The following is a 21,280-nucleotide window of genomic DNA, read 5'->3' as shown; positions in this document are numbered from 1 at the left end:
TCCTGACACAATTATATTCCTTCCCATATGACCTCTTCTGCCTACATTTCTTCTTAATATCAACCGAGAACAGAAGCCAGCAAATATACCTGGCTATTTCTGGCTTCCCTCCTCCAACAGGACCCCATTCTTTGTAGATATGTCTCTAGAGTATTAGTCCTGGCATTCTTCTCTCCTATTTCCATTGCCACAGCCTTAGTTTAGCCAAGGTTATTTTGAGAACTTCTTTACGGATCTGTTTCTATTTGAGCTCCTGTCCAATCCTACTTAGTGATTCAATAGGCCATTGACTTTTTTCTGCTGGTTTTTGGTGAGCAGTGGTTATATGTTTTAAGTTGTATAAAACGTCTGCCCTGGTGCCAAGTGCAATTCAGTTAATAAATTATACTACTACTAAGAAATGAACATTTGAGAATAAAGAGAAACCAAGATTGGTAATTTTACTACTTAAGTAATTATCACCATAATGTTTAAGGAAATCTGGAAGAAAATTAAGTGCTGCCTTCACAATAGTAGAAGTAGTGTAGAGATAAAAGAAATCAGTTTTTAGTGTTTTAAATGTTTAACTTAGCACACAGAGAAATCAGAGTCTTAGTCAAGAAACTTGGTCCTTACACCTCTCTAATAACCAAGACATCCCCCCAGAGTGTGCTTTTATTTATAGAATTTGTGCCTTTAAAAAAGTCTGTGTGAGGCTGAATGTGACCATGAGGCGTGATTCACTAAACGCATTGCTTCTAGAATCAGACATACTGGGCTCAGATGTCTCTTGGCTCTGTCAGTTTTGTGACCAGGGTAAGTTTTTAAATCTCCATGTGCCTCCATTTTATTAAGTGCCTTAGGGTAGTTAAAACAACTCCAAATATTAGTACAAAAAAGTAGAATGTGTGTGTGTGTGTGTGTGTGTGTGTGTGTGTGTGCAGATGCACATGTGCCTTAGCCCACACGTGGAGGTGAAAAGACAACCTCTAGTGTTGATCCTTTCATGTTCTCTTTTGTTTACTGCTGGGTATACCAGGTTAGCTGGAATTCTCCTGCCTCTTACCCCTTTCAGCTGCAGTGACTTTCTGGGATTACAGATGCTTATGCCATTGTGTCTGGCTTTTGGTGGGCTCTGGGGATCTGACCTCAGGTCATCATGCTTTTATGACAAGTGCTTTACTCATTTTACAGAGCTGTCTCTGTAGCTGTTCATGTAGCTTATAACTGTAATGCCATGAAAGGATTCTTGTCTGGTCATGTCTATTTCATATTCTATTTCTAAATGCCTGTTGTGTTTGGTTGTCTACATCTCTAGCTTTAGGAAATTTTCTACCATAGTTTCATCGGATATATGCTCTACGATGTTAGCTAAATCTTAGCTCCTTGAATTCCATAGAGTTTTATTTGTCTTGTCACTGTGATACCCAGGATTTACTGGATGTTGTAGTCTTGCTTTTCTCTTCCATTTCCCTTTCTGATGTTTGAACGTGCTGTTTCATTGACTTTGTTCCCTTGTTTCATATCCTTTATATTTCTTCTGCAATGTCAAGTGTATTGATCATACTTTATATCTTATGTTTTGATTCATTGAGATTTTCATTTGCAACATTTAGATTTTATTTTAGTTCATTTTCAAAATCATGATTTATTTTCTTCTATGCTGCTGACCTTTTCATTTACACTGCTGATATCCTCATTCATTTTGCCTGTATTTCTTTTTTCTGACTTTTCTTTTTGAGTCCTGAATTGGATTCATCTGCTGTACAGACCCCTTTAAAGTCATAGATCATTTTTACCAGAAGAGTTTTGTATTTCTTCCTCTGATGATTTATCTCATTTAGAACTTTGGAGTTAGTACTTGAGGGGTTATAATATGTTGGAGGAGTCTTGTTGCCTTATATTTTTCATGTTTCTGTTTTGTGATTTGCATATATGTTGATTCAGATAACTATTCTGGATTTATTGGGAATGCTCTTATTGAGTAGTCTAATCATGGAGGTTCAGTCCATAGTACTGCCAATAGTAGAAATACTGTTATTGTAATATTAAAAACATCAGTCAAAATGGCATTTAGAAATAGTATTAAAATTAAATGGAAAAACTGTGAAGTTGAAAATTACTTAGGAGTAATAGTGAGGGTGTTAATTGAATACAATAAAGAAGGAGACAGGGCATTAAAAAATTTAAAAAGCAAGATTAAATAATAGAAAAGAAGAAGAGTGAGGAAGAACGTTATTGGGGAAAGTGAGAGAGAAAGATGAAAAGAATTTTAAAAGGCAAAGGAAACAAGAAAAAGAAGAATTCCTGGGGTTGGAGAGACTTCAGTTATTAAGGCGACTCGCTGCTCTTCACAGAGGACCTGAGTCCAGTTCTCAGCACTCACTTTTAGTGGCTTATAATTAACTGTAACTCCAGTTTCAGGAGATCAGAGGCTCTTCTGGATTCAGGGTACTCATAAACACATGTTGTGAACACAGACACATACACATAAGCATGAGTTAAATATTTACTAAAAGTGATTTTCCACTAATGAAAAAGTTCAACAACAAAATAGCTCAAACTTAATAAGGGGAATAAAAAATAAAAATAGTAATTAAAAAAAAGCAAGCAAAAAGCTAGTGAGGTCATGGTTCTTAGAGGATAAGCTTCTACTGTCACTTTAATAACCCAGCATAATTCCTAACTACAGTCTAAATATTTATCCATATCACTGCTGACAAGTGAAACTCTCAACCTTCATCAAATAAACTTCACTTTGTAGCAGACTGAGATCATCACAGAAAACTCCAATTGGTCACTATGCAGAAAACAACTGATCATAGGTGCCCATCCCCATTGGATACAATTACAACAGCACCCCCATCACAGGCCAAAGGAACATCCTGGAAGAGGGCCCATAAGACTGCAAGAGCCAAAGGATCAGGAAGTCTTCTGTGAGATTGATTCTCTTAAAAATGACAGAAACTTTACCCATGGTACCTCAATAGCATGGCTGCCTAAACAAGTACAACACCAACAGACATGCCAACATTGTGGGTTGAGGGGGAAATCTTATGGAGTCCTTTCCCTAAATACAGAACTACAGACTGTTGTGTGATATTTTGGTCACATTTTGACAATAAATCTTTCTTTGACTCAGAGAGTAGAGCTAGCCACTAGCTGACCAAAATTAACCGTACAGGTTTTGGAGGACTGAGGACAGATAGAGAGATAGGATGTAGTAATGCAGGGCTTAGAGAGGATCTCAGTAAGGTATTTTGGATGAGGAACTTGTAAGGTAGGAAAAATTCAATAAAGTACAGGGTTTCCAAGCAAGATAGTAGCATCAAAGTCATGTTGGAAAAAATAGCTCATTATGGTTAGTTAAACAACAGGAATGGGTATTTTATTACCTCACTAACTGGTCCTTCAGTCTCTAGGATCCTCTTGGTCAATACTCCAGTATTTTTTTCTATCAGAGAACCCCAGCTTCATTGCTGCATCTGCAACCAATGCAGCTCTGCTCCAGCTGCAAATTTTGAGCGATTGCCAGTGACAGGCATTGCTAGGACTGCCATCAATGCCCCATGGGGAACCAGGAGGTGATGGGAATTAAGTACAAGCTCTGCATTGTTTTCCAGACACATCACAGTCACCCCCTGCATACTCAGAAGGATCACAGAAACTCTAGGTGGAGTTTCCTTAGCTACCCACCTTCAGCGCCAACTATCTCCATAAAAAAGCTAGCAAAGAAAACAGGACTGGTAAATGTAAACTCAGAACAGAAATTGGGGCATGTCTAGGAAGACAGTGCAGAAGGTCTCCAGTTCTAATAAATAATACACTGGCCATTGATTTCATCATTATTTCGCTCCATTTTACTTTGGTTACCCCTACAACTATCCTTATTTGTATAACACTCATGGTCAATGTATCAGGCTGTTCGCACGTTTTACTGTTTGTTTGTCTGTCTCACTGTCTTCTTTCATTTTCTTTCTTTACTCTTACTTTCCCCTCTTGCTGTTACTTTCCTCCTAAAGCCTAGAAGCTGGCATGGTTTGTGATATCTGAGTGCATATCTTCACCACTTACTTTTTAGTCTGCCGTACCCCCTATTCCCCCTCTCTAATATTTCAACTCTTGTGTCTTCCTCCTCTACTTCCTGCCTAGCAATCTAACACCAATCACTGATCTCACCATGATTGCGTCTTTCTTTTTCATTCTACTCATACCCAGTAATGAACAGATAATGTGCATTATATTAATGTATGTATACACACACACACACACACACACACACACACACACACGCCTCCTTCCTCTATAAAATAATTGGAACTTAAAAAGTGTTTATTTTGTATCAACTACTGCCCTGTTATCAGAGCGAGTTAACAATTTCTTTTTTTTCTTTAATTTTCTTTATTTTCACACGTTAAAAAATGAAACACACTATACGAATGGTTTCCATAGCAGATTACACGTGGGTCCATTCAGACCCGCTCTCATGTGCTGCCTCAGACGACAGCGGTAACCAGGGAGCCAATGTGTTGACTTAAGTGCAGTAGCATACAGCCTCAGCATGGAAGGTTCGGTTCCCCTCGGTCCGTAAGTTAGGGAAAATGGTGTTGGCGTCTGTTTACAGACTGAAATGTGTCAGTCCTGAGCAGTCCGGCTGTAGCCTGAGACCAGCTGGTGGGAACCGTGGTCTCAGCTTTAAAAAGGGAGGTCCAAATGGCAGCAGGCTGGCTGCTATGAACTTGTGTTGTTTCCATTCTAGTCACTGGAACTATATGCTGTGGATCGCAGACCCTTTAAAAAGGGTTAGGCCAAGTAACTGTAGGTGTCCTTCTCACCATCAACTCGCTCCAAATATTCCTTTTCGATGAGAATATCAATGCATTTCTTGATCACTGGGACCCGAGGTTTGAACCTGGAGGAGAGCTGAGTGAGGACTTCACCAACCTCTACTTCCCCTCTGTCCTCTGTCCTGAAGCTGGTGTTTCAGGACCTTCCTCATTTTCATGATTCTCACAATGGCCGCCTGAATCAGGAGTTTGCGGTCTTCCTCTATGCTTTTGTGTGTGGTTTCTTGTTCCTGTTTCTGTTCTGTTTTCATTGGTGCATTGATATTAACCCTTAATTTCTTATTTTTATAACCAAGATATAACTTTATTAGGGTGTCTGGCTTCAATTCCACCTCATCAACATTTGCATTTTCATCTTCCAAGACCAGCAACTTTGGTGTAAGCAAAGATCTGAATGAGCAGTTCAAAAAGCACCTAACGAATTCAGAACCGCTGGACTTGGACTTCAGCATTCAGGTCCTCAGTTCCGGGTCGTGGCCCTTTCAGCAGTCTTGCACATTTGCCTTGCCGTCGGAGATGGAACGCAGTTATCAGCGATTTACAGCTTTCTACGCCAGCCGTCACAGTGGCCGAAAACTGACATGGTTGTATCAGCTGTCCAAGGGGGAACTGGTCACCAACTGCTTCAAAAACAGATACACTTTGCAGGCATCCACATTCCAGATGGCGATCCTGCTGCAGTACAACACAGAAGACGCCTACACTGTGCAGCAACTGACGGACAGCACTCAGATTAAAATGGACATTTTGGCACAAGTCCTACAGATTTTACTGGAGTTAACAGTTTCATAGTAACTGTTCTCGCAGACAGTACTCAGTCCATGGGGTGGACTAGGAATTTAATCTAATGTCTTGGACACCAATCTAGTGGTTGAAAGTATCACTACTGGTGTATTGTACTGATCTCTTCGGAACACTGCAAATACCTCCACAGAGATAAAAGAGGCAACCCAAAGCAAGAACAAGATTCTTAACCAACAATCTAACTCCAGATGGCAGAAAAACACAAGTAACATGAAAAATCAAGACAACTCATTTCCTCCGGAAATGACCAATTTCATAATAATAGTCACTGATGAAAATGGGCTTAGGTGAAATTTCCGATACAGGATAAAAAAGAATAATTATAAATATAAAACAACCCAAAGGAAGCACAAAGAAATTCTAAGAGAACACAAACAGCTGAATGAAATGAGGAAGTCAATTGAAGATTCAAAAATAACATTATATAAAAATGAGTGCTGAAGAAAAATCAAATGGAAGAAACCTAAATGACAATAGAATGAGAAGAAAACACATTCTTCTCAGGCCAAAAGTTTAGCAGAAAACTTTATCAGTAGAGGAATTGTAGCACAGATAACATAAACCCAGGGATAGATACTGGGGATCAAGCTGAAGACTAGAAAAGCAAAGCAGCCAAGGCTCTAGAGAATTCTTACCTTTATGAAATCTTCAGACTCAAAGGGGATCGAGTTCCTGTCTCATCCTGCCTTATATTTCTCTCTAGTGCTGGTATTAAAGACATGGACCACCACTGCCTGCCCTGTATGGCTGATTAGTGTAGCTAGCTTTGCACTCTGATCTTCAGGTGAGCTTTATTTATTAAAACATAAAATATCACACTAAAGGATGATATGGAAGATAGAATTTCAGAGCTTGAAGACAAAGTCAAAGAACTGGATCACTCAGTCAAGACCAATGATAAATTTTAAAGAAACATATGAATGGAACATTAAAGAACTTGGGGACATCATAAAAAAGCAAAATTTATAAATTGTAGGCATATAGAGTAAGAAATTCATACCACAGACACACAAAATCTTTTAAATAAGATCATAGAAAATAAGTCTAAAATCTAGGTAAAGAGAACTCCATCCAAATATTAAGGCACACCAAAGACCAAATAGATGGGATCAGAAAAGGAAGTTCCTATATCATATCATAGTAAAAACACTGGATATACAGAACAAAATTATGTACTGAAAACTGCAAGAGAGAAGGGCCAAGGCACATATAAGGACAAGCATAAGAATCACTTCTGGTTTTTCAGTCAAAACTTTGAAATTAAGAAGGGCTTGGAAAGACTTCTGAAAGGTGATAACTGCCAACCCAGCTGAATATGCCAAGTACACTGGTCTGTCTTGATTGTAGGAGAAAGAAAAACTTTCTGTGACAAGAGCTGGCTGAAGGAGTTTGTAATCACCAAGGAAGTCCTACAAAGCATATTGGGGTGAATACTTAAGATTAAGGTCAGAAATAACACATCCAAGAGGCTACGGAGAGAAAAATAAATGAGGCTAACACATTTGCGAAGAAAGAGAGGACTAAGGAAACATCAAACACAACAAATGGCAAGAATAAATACCAGTTCATAGTAATTCTGAATATTAATGATTACAATTCACTCATCAGAGGACATGAACTAGAAGATTGTATTAGAAAGCAAACTCTTTATTTTTTGCTGTCTCCAACTCACACACATCTTAGGGTAAAGGAATGGGGCAAAAACAGGTCTTCCAAGGAAATAAGACCAAAAAGCTCATGGACAGTGCTATCTTAATACCTTATAAAATTGAATTTAATCCAGATCTCGTCAGCATAAATAAAGAAGGTCCCTTCATACTGATAAGGAACAATCTGCCAAAATAATATAATTCTAAACATAAACACACCAAGCACAGCCTCATTCAGTTTCATAATATATGTTCTACTAAATATTAAGACATAGTAATAGTCACTTAATACTCTACCGTCACCGTTAAATCAGTCAGTCCTCCTCCCAAACAACAGACAAAAAACCCCAGAAAAACAAACAAATATTAAGTGACATCACATCACAGATCAAACATACCTTACAGACATCTACAGAAGAGTACCAAAACTCTAAAGAATTCACATTCTTCTCAGAAATATATAGAACTTTCTCTAGAATATATCACATATTAGACACAATTCTAATTTCAACAAATATAGAAGAGCTAGGTTATCTGTTATCATACCATAGTGGAGTAAGGCTAGAAATCAACAGCAAGAAAAACTGTAGAAAAACACAGATTCATGGGACTAAATAACACCTTGTTAAATGATGCATAAATCATTGAAGAAATATAGATGGTACTAACAAATCCAAACACTGATTGAAAATAAAAACCAGTATGCTAATGAAGGCAGTCCTAAGAGAGACATTTCTGGTTTTAAGTACTATCAAATGCCTGGTCCATAGTTAAGACTTCATAGTTAAGAGTGCTTGTTGCTCTTCAGAGGACCAGACTTTGGTTTCTCACAGGTTACAACTATGTGTAATTCCCATTCCAGGAGATAGAGTGCCCTCTTCTGACCTCTATGGGCACTCTTCATACACACAAATAATAAAATTAGTAAAATGAATCCTTAAAAAGATAAATAGTTCTCAAATAAACAATCTGATGATGTACCCCAAGGCAAAAACTTAGTAAAAAAATTGGAAAAGAAAAAACTTAGTAAAATTAACCCGAAGACAAAAGAAAAGATACAAATTAATAATATTAGAAATAGAAAGTGCACTATTACAACAGTTACCAAGACATTCAGGCAGGTGTTCAAAATTTGTATTCCACTAAACTGGAAAATTTAAAATAAATGAAAGTTTTTGTAGATTCATATGGCATACTAAAATTATATCAAGATGAAATAAATATACATATTTATAACAAGCAATGAGATTGCTACAGCAACTAAAAAATCTCCCAGCTAAAGATTGTTCCTGGCCAGACGTATGCTACACAGAATTCTACCAGGCTTTCCTTTTCCACAATATTTCACAAAGTATTCTATAGAAATAGAAAATAATGGGACATTTCCAACCTTTTAAAACACTATCACTATTCTTACATTAAAACCATGTATAGACACAACAACAACAGCAACAATGAAATTATATACTGATCTTGTGATGAACATATATGCAAAGTTTCTTAATATAATACTCGCAAATTGATGCAATAACACACCAAAACAGCATGATCAAATTGGCTTCATTCTGGACATACAATCATTTTCAACACATGGAAGTCAATAAATATTATTTTTCATATAAGTGAACTCAGGAAAGAAATCATCTGATCATTTCTATAGATGCAGAAAGACAGACTCCAACACCTCTTCATAAATAAAGACTTGGAGAGACTAGAAATGGAGAGACTATAACTCCACTCAGTAAAATCTGTCAATGACAAACTGATAGTAATCATTATGCAAAATGGAGAAAATTCAAAGCAATCCTGCTAATATCAGTAACAAGATGCCCATTCCCTCCATCCCTATTCAATATTGTGCTTGCGGTCCTAGCTAGACCACTTAGAAGGAAATAAAATAGATACAAGTAGGAAAGGAAGAAGTCAAAGAATTAATATCGGCAGGGCTATGATTCTATCCATGAGAGAATTGTGACAATTTTTCATTTAGGCTGACTTTATACATTTTTTTTCAGTATAGCTTTTAAATTCTCTTGAATTGGCAACTTTTTCTTGGGGGGCATTTTTCTGTCCCGGTGATTGGCAAGCCAGTTAGGATGGTCCCTTACAAGGGTGAGGGGAGGAATGGACACATGATATAACATATAATTCTTTTTTTTTAAACCACAAAAACCTCTTGATATACAGTGATCTTGTAAAGTTTAGTGCTCTTAGATCTAAGTTTAAATGGTTAATAATTAATGTCATTCTGTGAGGCTCAAAATGTCGCATTTCCTCTAACAACCAGAGTTTAGACTCAAGTTGCAGTCCATTCCTCTGACTAGTACTTAGGTTCCTGCATTTTTAGCCATTTGTTTTGATAAGTTATTGGTTATGAAGGAGGGGTCCAGCCTTAATGTCCTCAAATCCTGCCAATGTCTAGCAACTGAACAGCACCACTACAAATGTTCTGGTGTATATAAAACACTCCACAGGGAAATAAGGGCTTAATTTTATAGACCTATTTCTTAAAAGTGGAGAAAAGCTTCTAAGTCTATTTTGTCACCTCCAAAATACAAATAAATTCTGTTTTCTTTGTGAAGTCATTGCTAATTTAATACCCACTGGAGTTCTGACACTTAACTTCAGTGAGAAGTCTTGTAATTTATAGATTTTCACTGATGCAGATGCTTACGGTGTCTGCAGAAATCATCAGATATTTATTGTAATCCAGTAAACTTTGACTGGAAATCGGGTTTTTAAATGTAAAAGTCCTAAGAGTGCTAACTGACGGGATGTGAAACTCATGGTCTTGCTGTATTAGGAATCTCAATTGAATTGTCTCTAGCCAATTAGCCTGTGAGCATGTCTTTGGGAGCATTTTCTTGACTGATGATTGATGCGGGAGGGCCCAACCCGCTGTGGGTGGTTTGATGCCTTGGCATGAACCCTTAGCTGTTTAACAAAAGTAGCTGAGCAAGTCAGAGAAAGCAAGCCTTAATCAGTGCTCTTCCTTGGTCTCTGCTTCAGTTTCTGCCCCCCACCCCCACCCCCCAGGCTCCTGATTTGAGTTCCTGGCCTGACCTTTCCTGGTGGTGAACTGTAAGTATAAGAGGAAATAAAACCTTTCCTTATCCTGGTTGGTTTTGGTCATGGTGTTTATCATAGCAAGAGAGAAACCAAACTAGGACCGTCTCAAGGACAATCTAGGTGCTTCAGAACCTATTACCTCTTACCTCCCAAACATTCTAAGATTATATGTTCACTTGAGAATGTTTTAGTGAATGAATAACATTATAATTCTCCATAAAAGATATGCATATTTCATAAATACTTGTTTGTAAATGTTTTTCTAAAATATGGTGAGTATTTTTATATGTAATCTTTGTGTATTTTAAGACATGTTTCTTTGTTAAGTGGGTTCACTTTGTCTTAAAATAAGTGACAATTCAAATTCTCTCAAGTATGTAACAATGTGTCAGATTTTAGAGCAGCTTGCTGGCTCCATGTGTTTTATAATGCTATTTCTCTTGCATAGTAGCATAGCCTTGCAGAGCTAAAGGTTAAATACAATGTGGCAAGGAAAGAACATTTTCACAAATTCATATCTTTTCTTTGAGGTGTTCTACCCTGGGGGACATCTTTTTAAAGGTAGCAAAGAGTTGAACCTAAATGTTCAAATAAATGTTTCATATGGTCCTTTTAAATAACAGGGGAAAGTAGAAATGAGCTCCTTCACTGCGAAATATGTTTTCTTTCTGTAGTTGGACATCTCTCTTCCTTATGAGTATAATAGAACATAATTTCATCTTCAAATGATAGCATCAAAATAGAATTGATGTTAATTTTCTTAATGACCAAAGATATTGCCCAAAGTTGCTCAAAACTTCCACCTGACCACTAGTATCGATAGTGCATTTATCTTGAAAATAAAATATAAATAGAGAATAAATCACACCCCTGATACTTACATATATTTTAAAATTTCCTTTGTAGCTCTGTGTTTCATATTGGCTTTTATAGTTGTCCTGATTAGAAAGCAGTTGCTTAGTCCTCAGAGATACGGCTTAGTGAGTAAAAGTTCTTTCCATTTAGTAATGAAAACCTGAGTCTGAACCAGAACCCATAGAAAATAGCCAGATCTGTCTGAGTTCCGATAAGCCCTGGGCTTCCGTGGGGGATGGAAGCGGAGATAGCCCTCAGAAGCTGAGGTCCAGCTGGCTTGGGCTGTTTGAAAACAAGCTGGAAAGTGAAGATAGACCCTTAAGGTGGTCCTGTGCCCTCCACATTTGCACCATGGAATAGTAATACACCCCCTTAACATGAGCACACACATACATGTACACAAAAAGATGTTGATTCAATTAAGATATTACCCTTAATATATATCTCTTTTTATTACAGAAGAAAATACTCAGGAAACACCGCAAATGAAGAAAAGTTTGAGTGAAAAGGTTTCTCTCTACAGGGGTGACATCACATTGCTAGAGGTGGACGCAATAGTCAATGCGGGTCAGTGGTTTACTTTTCTCTATTTTCTTTGCTATGTTTTTATGATTTCAAACATTTTTTATACTGTATGGGTATTGAAATGCCTTAAATCTTTTTCTTTATGATTTCTTTGAGAATTTATTTTATGTATCTGATTAAGATCCCTGGGTTAATGGAGAAGTAACAAACTGTTCTAAAGAGGTCTTCAGAAACAATTTTAGTAATTATATGAATACTGGTTTCATGCTTGAGTTAAAGAGAAGTAGTAGTTCAACTAGTTTTTTCTTTCTTTCGAGTAAATCCTGAAGATACATTTAGATTATATCATCCAAAAGAGAAATGTGTAGAAATTATTACTGATTTCAAAACCTTACTTATTTGTAAGTTTTCATTTTTATTATAAAATGCATTTTGCTGGTATATTTTAATGTATAATTTTCTTCTTTGAATATTGAAGGAAATATGACAGCATATTAGTTATGTTGCTCTTGTCTCATATATTTTCTTGTGTTGTTATATATCAAAAGGTTGTAACAATTGTTATTCTATAAGAGGGAATTATGATTTGTGTTTCAGAAAGTTAAACCCCTTTCTAGGTTGAAAGTGTCAAACAGTAGTAGAGGCAGCCTTTAATCTTGTACTCTTTAATGGAAGAGTATGGTGATCATGGAGAGTCGAAGAGAATTGAAATAGGAAGAACTATTTGACCTAGCAGATCTTTAAGTATCTTAAAAGTTCAAGCAGTTAAAAAAAAAGATGTAAAAGAAGTACTGACAGCTTTGCCTGTGGGAAATTGAATGATGGTATTAGACAGGTGGTTTCTTACAGGAGCCATTAGCGAGTGGTGGTTTTCATTAATCATGTGTCTTAAAATTCAGGGGTTTAGAACAAGGAGAGAAGATGGATTTGAGTTTGGTGGGGTTTTTGACACAGGCTTAACCTGGGTAAATGGAAACAGAAAGGTCGTGTGTAAGACAACAAAATGGGAATTTGGACTGTCATTTGTGTCAGCCTTAGCAGAGACTGCAAGATGGTCACTACTGAGTTTTCTGCAAGCCAAGAGGAATAATGGTAATTTACAGCTAGCCATCTCTCAGAACTCCAAAGAATGGGTGGGATTGCTTGACTGCCATTGTTTTCCAGAAGTGCAGGGTTCAGGTAAGTTCAGTGTTGTCTCAAGGTCACCTCTGGTGATGTAAATCCTCACAGGATGGTAGGAACAAGACTTGGAGGTGAAGAAGCAAGAACTGGAAGATCCTGACTCAGCATGTGGCAGAGATCTTGGGGTCTAGCAGGAAGGCTGGGAGTCTTGTGAGCTTGCTCTTCCTGCAGAATTGCGTGTCAGTTGCTTTGTATGAACAAGCTTCTCCATAACCAGAGCTCAGTTTTCATCTTCTTCTAATGCTTCTTTGCTTTGTTTCTCCTCTGATGCTTCTGTTGCCTCTTTGAGATGTCATTTCCTATTAAAAAAGGAGTGTGGATATTTGATCTCTACCCAGTCTAGCTCCTTTTGGGGGGGGTGATTTTTCTTTCTCTGTCATCTCACAGGCTCAGATCTTCCTTATACGTAGATCCCATGTTTGTTTTGTTTCTATTTTTTGTGGTCCTTTGTCTCAAGCTGTTTTACTATGGTCTATGGGGCCTCTGGAGAAATCAGGGTCTTGGAAAGTATCTCATGAACACCGGTACAGAATTTGGGTTAGGTATCCCCGTGGTTAGTAAGTGAGCAACTATGCCAGAATTTCTATAAGTGTATAAACTTTAATTATAAAATATTTAAAGATTTAAAGGTTTTTGTAAATGTACCACCAACATTCGAGTATTATTTTTGAAATTTTTAGCCAATGATTCTAGTCACTTCTTTTTTTCCTTATTTAACATACCATTGAATTTACCTTGTTAAATTGATAGTAACAATGACTTTTCTTGGGTTCTAGTAACTGTGTTTTTTTCCTCTCCATGAAGCACAAACTGGTACCCTTCTAATTTATTCTTTCACCTCCCAAAGCTATGTCTTGACTTTATGCTTATAAGAGATATTCAGGACTGCCACCTGGGGCATTGTTGGTGTCCAAGGGCTATGCTGCTGTGGGGAGATGCAGGTCTGGGTGGCCTGGATTGCCACAATGGGGCCATGAGACAACTGGACCCAGGCTATTGTCCAGTCCTGTGTCTGGGTCTGTGGTCCTACCACAGCCGGGGTCTGTGTTGATATCCCTGGCCCATGTTGCCACTAAAAGCCACACAGATACCCAATGTCTCGACCACAACCTTGATCATATTGGTGTCTGTGCTGTTCTGTCACCAGGATGAAGTCAATTTAAGTGGCCAACACCATTATCTGGGGCCATGGAATCATTCGAGTCAGGGCTACTGCTGAGGGCCATGCCTGAGTTCATAGTCCTACAACAGCAGTTGATGTCCACGGCTTCTGTTACCAGTGGGGGCCGTGTGGATGACTGGGGTCTGGTCAGCTACCTGTGATCATTGTCCATGTCTGAAGATCATGCTGCTGCCATGACTATACTATCTGGGTGGCCTGTGTTGCCACCTTGGGCCATGGTGATGTCTGGGTCTGAACTGCTGCTGAGGACCATGTCTGGGTCCATGGTCTTGCTGTAATTGGTTTCTGTGATGATGCCCATAGTCTGTGTTATCACCAGTGGTCATTAGAAACACACTGTGGTGAGCTAACTCCGCCTTTCCCTGGCCCAGGGATAGCTGGCCCTGCCCATCTCTGGATACTGCAGAAAGAGAACTGGTCCTGCTCTTCAGGGTAGAACTCGCCTTCCACACCCAGGAAAGAAGGCTTCTCTTCTCACCTCAGGCATGTACTTCACTTGGGCAGCATACTAGGACTGACCCTGTGGTTAGGGATGTAGATGGGCCTATCCTGGGGGTGTGAAAGAAAGAGAGTTGACCCCCCCCACTTCTGTCATCTACCATGTGGTGGCATAGGTAAGGAGAAGATACTCGACAACAGGCAAGAGAGCTGGCACTGAGGTCTGAGAGTGAGAAAATCAGCCCTGCCTCTCATCAGCTACAGCACATAGGAGAGTGGGCCCTGCACCCTACCTGGGCAGCACACTACAGCTGACCAGTGTCAGCTGGTACAGGTCAGCTGGTACAGTGTCAGGGGTACAGGTGAAATAGCCCTACATTTACCTCTTCCCTTCGTATTCCCCCTACAGCAATTGGGAGTGAGGGTTCTGCACCCAGCCTGGGTAAAACAGCTGGTCCTGGTGGGTGAGCCTGAGGACCTGAGAGCGGGAGAACTGCTCTTGCGCCTGCTGCAGGCTGCAATGGGTGAGCTAACCAAGGCAGCGCCGCAGAGCTCACACCCTGGTGATGAGGATGCCGGGAGCTGGTAGGTTAACCGACTCAACTTCCACCCAGGCCCAGAACCAGGGCTATGAGTTAGTCCACCCCAACGTCCACATTATCTATGGACTTTTAGAACATGTGAAGGGGATGGACCTACAGATCCAAAACAGCACAATCTCCATAACACAGGACAACAGAGAGCCAGAGGAAGCCAGAAGCCTTGAGCCAGACCAATGACCCTTGGAAATGACAATGAATGTATTAAAGGTAACTGTGTGACTCGGTGGGCCACACTACAGCTTCCACAGTGAGATTCTTTTTCTTTTAAATTTTGTTTCATTTTGGGGGGAGGTTACAAGAACAGAGGGCAGATGCAAGGGGACAGGGAGAAAAGTAGAGTCAGAAAGCATGGTGTGAAATCCACAGAGAATCAATGAAAGTTAAAAAATAATAAGAAAGAGATATTCAAACTGTATATGTGTTAAATTGAACTTTATACAATTGAATTTATCGTACCTATAATAGCATATTCTGTGCTGGGAACTTGATACAGTGAAGCAGTTTGGCTTTGGTTTTTAAAAATCATATATTTAATCAATCAATAAAATATTTATTGGGTAATTTTTATTGACATAAAATAAAGTATTGTTAGGAAAACTTCCTTAAGTCACTCTTTTGCTTCTTCATCATTTTATCTTGCCTTTCCCTGTATGTGTAGTTTTCACATAGATGTTGCATTAGTGTACATGATATGAAGACTTAATCTAAATATAAAAATCAACTTTTTTACCCTTCTACCTCTCTGGCTGTGATGATTGTAATTTGGCTGTGTTCACATGGGCTGGCTCATCAAGTAGTTCCTGGGTGGATGGGGAAGAAATACCAAATGTACAGGTAATAGCTCTATTTACAGCTCTCTGCGGTGCAGTTTGTTGGCCTGGTATGAGAAGAGAGGCACAGCTGTTAACTTTCAGGTATACAAGGCCACATGACAGAAAATTCCAGAGCCACCACCAGCAAGAGGCAGGCTTCTAGTCAAGGTAGCAAGGCTTCCCTGCAGTCACTTTCTGCCTGACTGCCAGTTCTTTCATGACCACATTAGCATGTTCAAACAACTGATCTTTATAGCTCTGAATAGGAGTCGATGTTTTAAAGTTTTTAATCAAGTGTTTGTTGAAATTCTTTAAATGTTACCTGAGACAAGCCTCTTCTTTATTCTTCCTTCTAGGAAGCTGCACTTATGTGTATGTTTTAATAAAAAAAGTTGTAATAAGTATGATATTAGCTAGCAGAGAAATAGCACACATTAAGAGTCAGGCAGATGTAGGTTCCATGTCAAGTTCTTATATTTAGGACTGTTTTATTTTAAATTTTATTTTGAAGTAATTATAGTGAATTGAAAGAAAAGAAAGAAATAAGAGTTCTATGTAAGGTCCCAGCAATGGCAGTATTATGTAACCTGTAGCATAATATAAGACCTAGGAAATTGTTACCTATATCTTCTTATCAGTATTGATAAAATATGTTTGGTGCTGCAAAGAAAGAGACTGTCACTCAATTGAAGTGTTTGGACAAGGCAAACTTTACTCTTGATCAAGAGGATGTGCTTGGAAGAGCAAACACATTGAGACAGAAAGGGCATCTTGGTTTTATTCTAAGGAAAGTGGTAACTGTATTTTTTCCCATTGACTAGGCACTGACCTCACAGTCTGTTCAGTTGACTAGTCAGGAAAAAGTTGGCAGACCAGAGATGAAGGAGGAAGGAGAAGGGTCTCTGCTCTAAGGAGAACAATCTCAGTTCCCTCTTCCTCCCCCCTTTTCACTCTCCCACTTCCCCCACTCCCCATTCATTCCTCAGAGAGGGTGAGGCCTCCCATGGAGAGTCAACAAAGTCTGTCACATCACTTGAGGCAGGACCAGGGCCCTCCTCCCTGTAGCAATGCTGAGCAAGATATCCCTTCATAGGAAACGGACTCCCAAAAAACAGCTTCATACACTAGGGATAAATACTGGTTCCATAGCCAGTGGCCCCACAAACTGCCCAAGCCACACAGCTGTCACCCACATTCAGAGGGCCTAGTTTGGTCCTATGTGGGTTCCTCGCTGTCAGTCCACAGTGACTCCTGCTAGCTTGGGTCAGCTCCCACTAGCATGGGGCAGTCAGACCCATCATATTCTTGACTCCTTTGCTCATATTATTGCTCCCCCATCTCTTTGACTGAACTCTAAGAGCTCCACCCAGTGCTTAGGAGTGGATCTCTGCATCTGTTTTCATCAGTTACTGGACAAAGATTCTATGATGACTATTAAGATAGTCATCAGTCTGCTCACAGGGGAAGGGCAGTTAAGGCACCCTCTCTACTATTGCTTAGAGTCTTAGCTGGGATCATCCTTATGGATTCCTGGGAATTTTCCTAGTGCCAGGTTTCTTACTAACCCCAAAATGACTCTCTCTAGCAAGATATCTCTTCCCTTGCTCTCCTTCTCTGTCCTTCCCCCAACTCGACCTTCCAAGACCCTCATGTTCTCCTTCCCCCTGATAGAAGTAAGCCATTCTCCTTTTGGAGACTTCAAATGTCACTGTTAGACATTGTCTTGGTTCACTGCAGAACACTTAAACATTTTAAATGTCATGTGGAGTAGATCTCAAAGAGGTTAAAGGATCAATATTTGTTATGTACATTCAGAGTACAGAAACTTAATTCCTAGTTACCTGGTAGAGACTCAACCCTGAAATTATGTACAAGAAGCCACATGAAACATTTTTCTAGAATTAGTTAGTACTCTATATGACTATTAATATAATGATAAAAACTTTAAAAATATGTTTTAATCTTATTAAAACATAGCAAGGAATTTGTGGGGACATGATTTGTTACAGCAATGAAATACTCAGATTAACATTCTTCCAATCTCAGAAATAAACCATATATTAACGTTTGTTGTGGGGAAAAATGTTAGAAGGTATTATAAAGAACAGTCACTGAACATTCAGGTTGCTCAAGAACAGGGCACAACAGCTGCTGATCTTTCAGAGGTACCAACAGCCCTACCTTTAAAATGGTTGATGGACAAACCTGTATGGGTTGTGCAATGGCTTTTAACAACAGAGAAACTTCAGGCCTTGGAATTCTCCTAAATTTGTTCTTAAAAATAAATCTGGAGCTGGGCAGTGGTAGCACATACCTTTAGTCCCATCACCTGGGAGGCAGGTGGATCTCTGTGAGTTTGAAACCAGCTTGGTTTACAAGAGCTAGTTCTTGAACAGCTAAAGCTACACAGAGAAACCCTGTCTCAAAAAATCAAAAATAAAAAAGAAAGAAATGAAGGAAGGAAGGAGGGAAGGAAGAAAAAAAGAAAAAAGTGATAAAACATAATGTTTATAATTGATATTATATAAATCCCATCTAAATTAGTTACCTTTTCATTTATTTGTTCCATTTTCAAACTGTCCAGTGCATTATCATACAGAGACCTAAATCCTTCCATACTGTTTCCTTTTTTTTTTATGTGGGAAAGAACTATCTTTTAACTAATCCCTTCCTTTAAGAAATCCCAATTGTCTTATCAAATCTGCCAACAATGTCAGTGTACTATGAAATATAGCATGTCTATTGCTACAAATATTCTCTGTCCTACTGGTCCTGAAGCCACTTATAAAATAACCACTCTGAGGCTTAATGTTAATTACATATTCTTTGGACTATTAGCTCAGGCTTAATGTTAACTACCTCTTACAACTTAAATTAACCCATAATTCTTGTCTATATTTAGCCACATGGCTTGGTACCTTTTCTCAGTGAGGCATTCTTATCTGGCTTCCTCTGTGCCTGACTGGCGACTACATCTCTGCCTTTCCTTTTCTTAGAATTCTCTTAGTGTGGTTGCCCCACCTGTACTTCCTGCCTGGCTACTGGCCAATCAGGGTTCTATTAAACCAGTACGAGAGACAAATGTTTACAATGTACAAAAGGATTATCATACAGCACATGTCTGAGCTGAGAACACAGGCAGTGAAGAGTTCAACCGAGGACAGTTGTGGCTGCTATCCATGTAGCTCTGAGCTGTGAGTAGTAGCCCAAGGAGAGGGGGAGAGAGGGAGAGGGAGGGAGAGAGGGAGGAAGGGAGGGAGGGAGGGAGGGAGGGAGGGAGGGAGGGAGGGAGGGAGGGAGGGAGAAAGAGAGAGGGAGGAGCTGTCCGAAAAACACACACATGGGATTGTGTGGAAAAAGTACATGTGGTGGGGCTGCCTGAAGGCAGAGACAGTTGGGTCTAGGGCAGGTAAGTCCTATGGCATTTGGAGCCCAGGTGCTTCTGGAGTTTGGATGGCAGCTGGAGACTCTTTCAAAGAGGCTACAACAGGAAAATCTGAAGCTAGCTCAAAAGCTTGGGGGAGAGGGGAAAGAAAGCCGAGCAGGACAGGGGGCAGGAGCTCTATGTACAGCTCTGGCCTGTGCTGGTGGCTGCAAAGTCACAGTCTAGTAACATTTTTTTTTGAATTCCTGCCTTTAAGTTGGGTACCAATATATAGCACAAGTTCTAATAGGTCTTAATAATAAAAACCTAGGGTCAGATATTGGGGGAAATGCTGAGAGATCAGAGTCAAAGGAGCAAAACTATAGCCACCTTACCTCTCAACTCTCAGCCCAAAAGAGACTGAGTTCCTTTTTTCTCCTGCCTTATCACTTCCTCTCTCCACCCAGGCATATCACCTCCTGTCTGTCTGTACAGACCTCTAGACCTCTATAGTTAGGTAGTGGCTAGCTTTGTCCTCCGATCTTCAGGCAAGCTTTATTTGTACAAACAAGATATCACTACAGACACAAGTTTTATAGTATTTGATATGAAAATCTCATAGTGATGTTTCTTATAGTACTGAGAATCATGTTCAGCCCTTGAGCATTTAGTAAACACTTTACCAGGTGAGGTACACCAAGGCCTAGGAAATTTATACTTATATACTCCTGTCATCTAGAATTGAGATTCCACCATTTTAACCTTCACTTTTAAGTGTATTATGTATGTATAGTTTTATTCCATGTATGGATTCATGCAATCATTATACAATTCAGGTATACAGAACCAATTTATTAATGACATTTTCTCATCTTACATACCAATCCCAGTTTCCATTCCCTCCCTTCCTCCTGCTCTCTCCACTTTCTCCCATACCCCACTCCCCATCCACCCTCAGAGAGAGAGAATAAGGTTTCCTAAGAACAGTCAACAAAGTCTAGCACATCACTTTGAGGCAAAACCAAGGCCCTCCCCCTATATCTAGACTGAGCAAGGTATCCTCCAAAAAGAATGGGTTCCACAAAGCCAGTACAAGCAGTAGGGATAAATCCTGGTCTCACTGCCAGTGGCCCCACAGTGCCCTAGCCATACAACTGTCACCCACATTCAGAGGGGCCTTGTTTGGTCCTATGCTGGTTCCCCTACTGTCAGGCTGGAATTGGTGATCTCCTATTAGCTCAGGTAGGCTGTTTTTTTAAAAACAGTCTTTTAAACCTTAGTCTTTCCCATATAAAGTGGAGATGATACTGGAAGCAAAGATCAGAGAAAATCATAAGTAAGATGTAGGAAGTATGTAGTTCAGTGTGACACATGATCTGCACGTTGTATAATTTAACTGTCACACTTATTAATGTCTACCTTGGAGTGGATTTTACTCCTGATGACTTCTCTGAGAGCTCCGCACAGGAGAGCCTTTCACAGTCAGCTGCATTCCTCTGGCTTCCAATGCGTGCATCCGTTTCTAGTGGGCAGCAGACGCCTCAGCTAAAGAAGCTGTCTTCTTCCCGAGTAGTTTTCCAAACATCACAGATCTGAGCATGAATTGTGTAATTACTAATTACGTTATTCAAATTTTATTTCATAAAGAAGCATTTTTCTAGTGAAAACACCCAGTATTTACCAATAGTAAAATCTACTTTTACATTTATTGCCTCATAAGAATGCTTGAAAACATTTGGGCATGAATTTTCATTTGACAAAAGAATCTGCAAAGATTTATTAAATGCCTGTTTTGTGAACCACTGAGTTTCATAGCAGAGGTAAATAAATATATGCTAGTTGCTGCCTAGTGTGGTACACTTCTTTTTCCGAAGTATCTGGGGCAAACAGGAAAGTGTGTAACCCAGCGAAGCAGTGAGAGCATGGTGTGCTACAGAGCCACAGGTGGCTGAGTGTGCAGAGAGCAGACAG

At 39.4% G+C, this 21,280-nt stretch overlaps 1 protein-coding gene across 8 annotated transcripts in view; it reads left to right on the top strand.

Annotated features, from left to right (window-relative positions):
* Positions 1-21,280, top strand: part of Macrod2 (mono-ADP ribosylhydrolase 2) — a 1,889,233-nt gene that overhangs the window by 43,368 nt on the left and 1,824,585 nt on the right. For all 8 annotated transcript variants that reach the window (XM_085696807.2, XM_085696806.2, XM_085696803.2 and 5 more), the window contains exon 3: positions 11,663-11,770. In XM_085696807.2, the coding sequence (XP_085552933.2) occupies positions 11,663-11,770 (108 nt within the window). The remainder of the gene's footprint in view (positions 1-11,662; positions 11,771-21,280) is intronic.

Source organism: Myodes glareolus, chromosome 10 (genome assembly GCF_982192425.1).
Source record: "Myodes glareolus chromosome 10, mMyoGla1.1, whole genome shotgun sequence".
Lineage (NCBI taxonomy): Eukaryota > Metazoa > Chordata > Mammalia > Rodentia > Cricetidae > Myodes > Myodes glareolus.
This window is presented reverse-complemented; position numbering and strand designations above follow the sequence as displayed.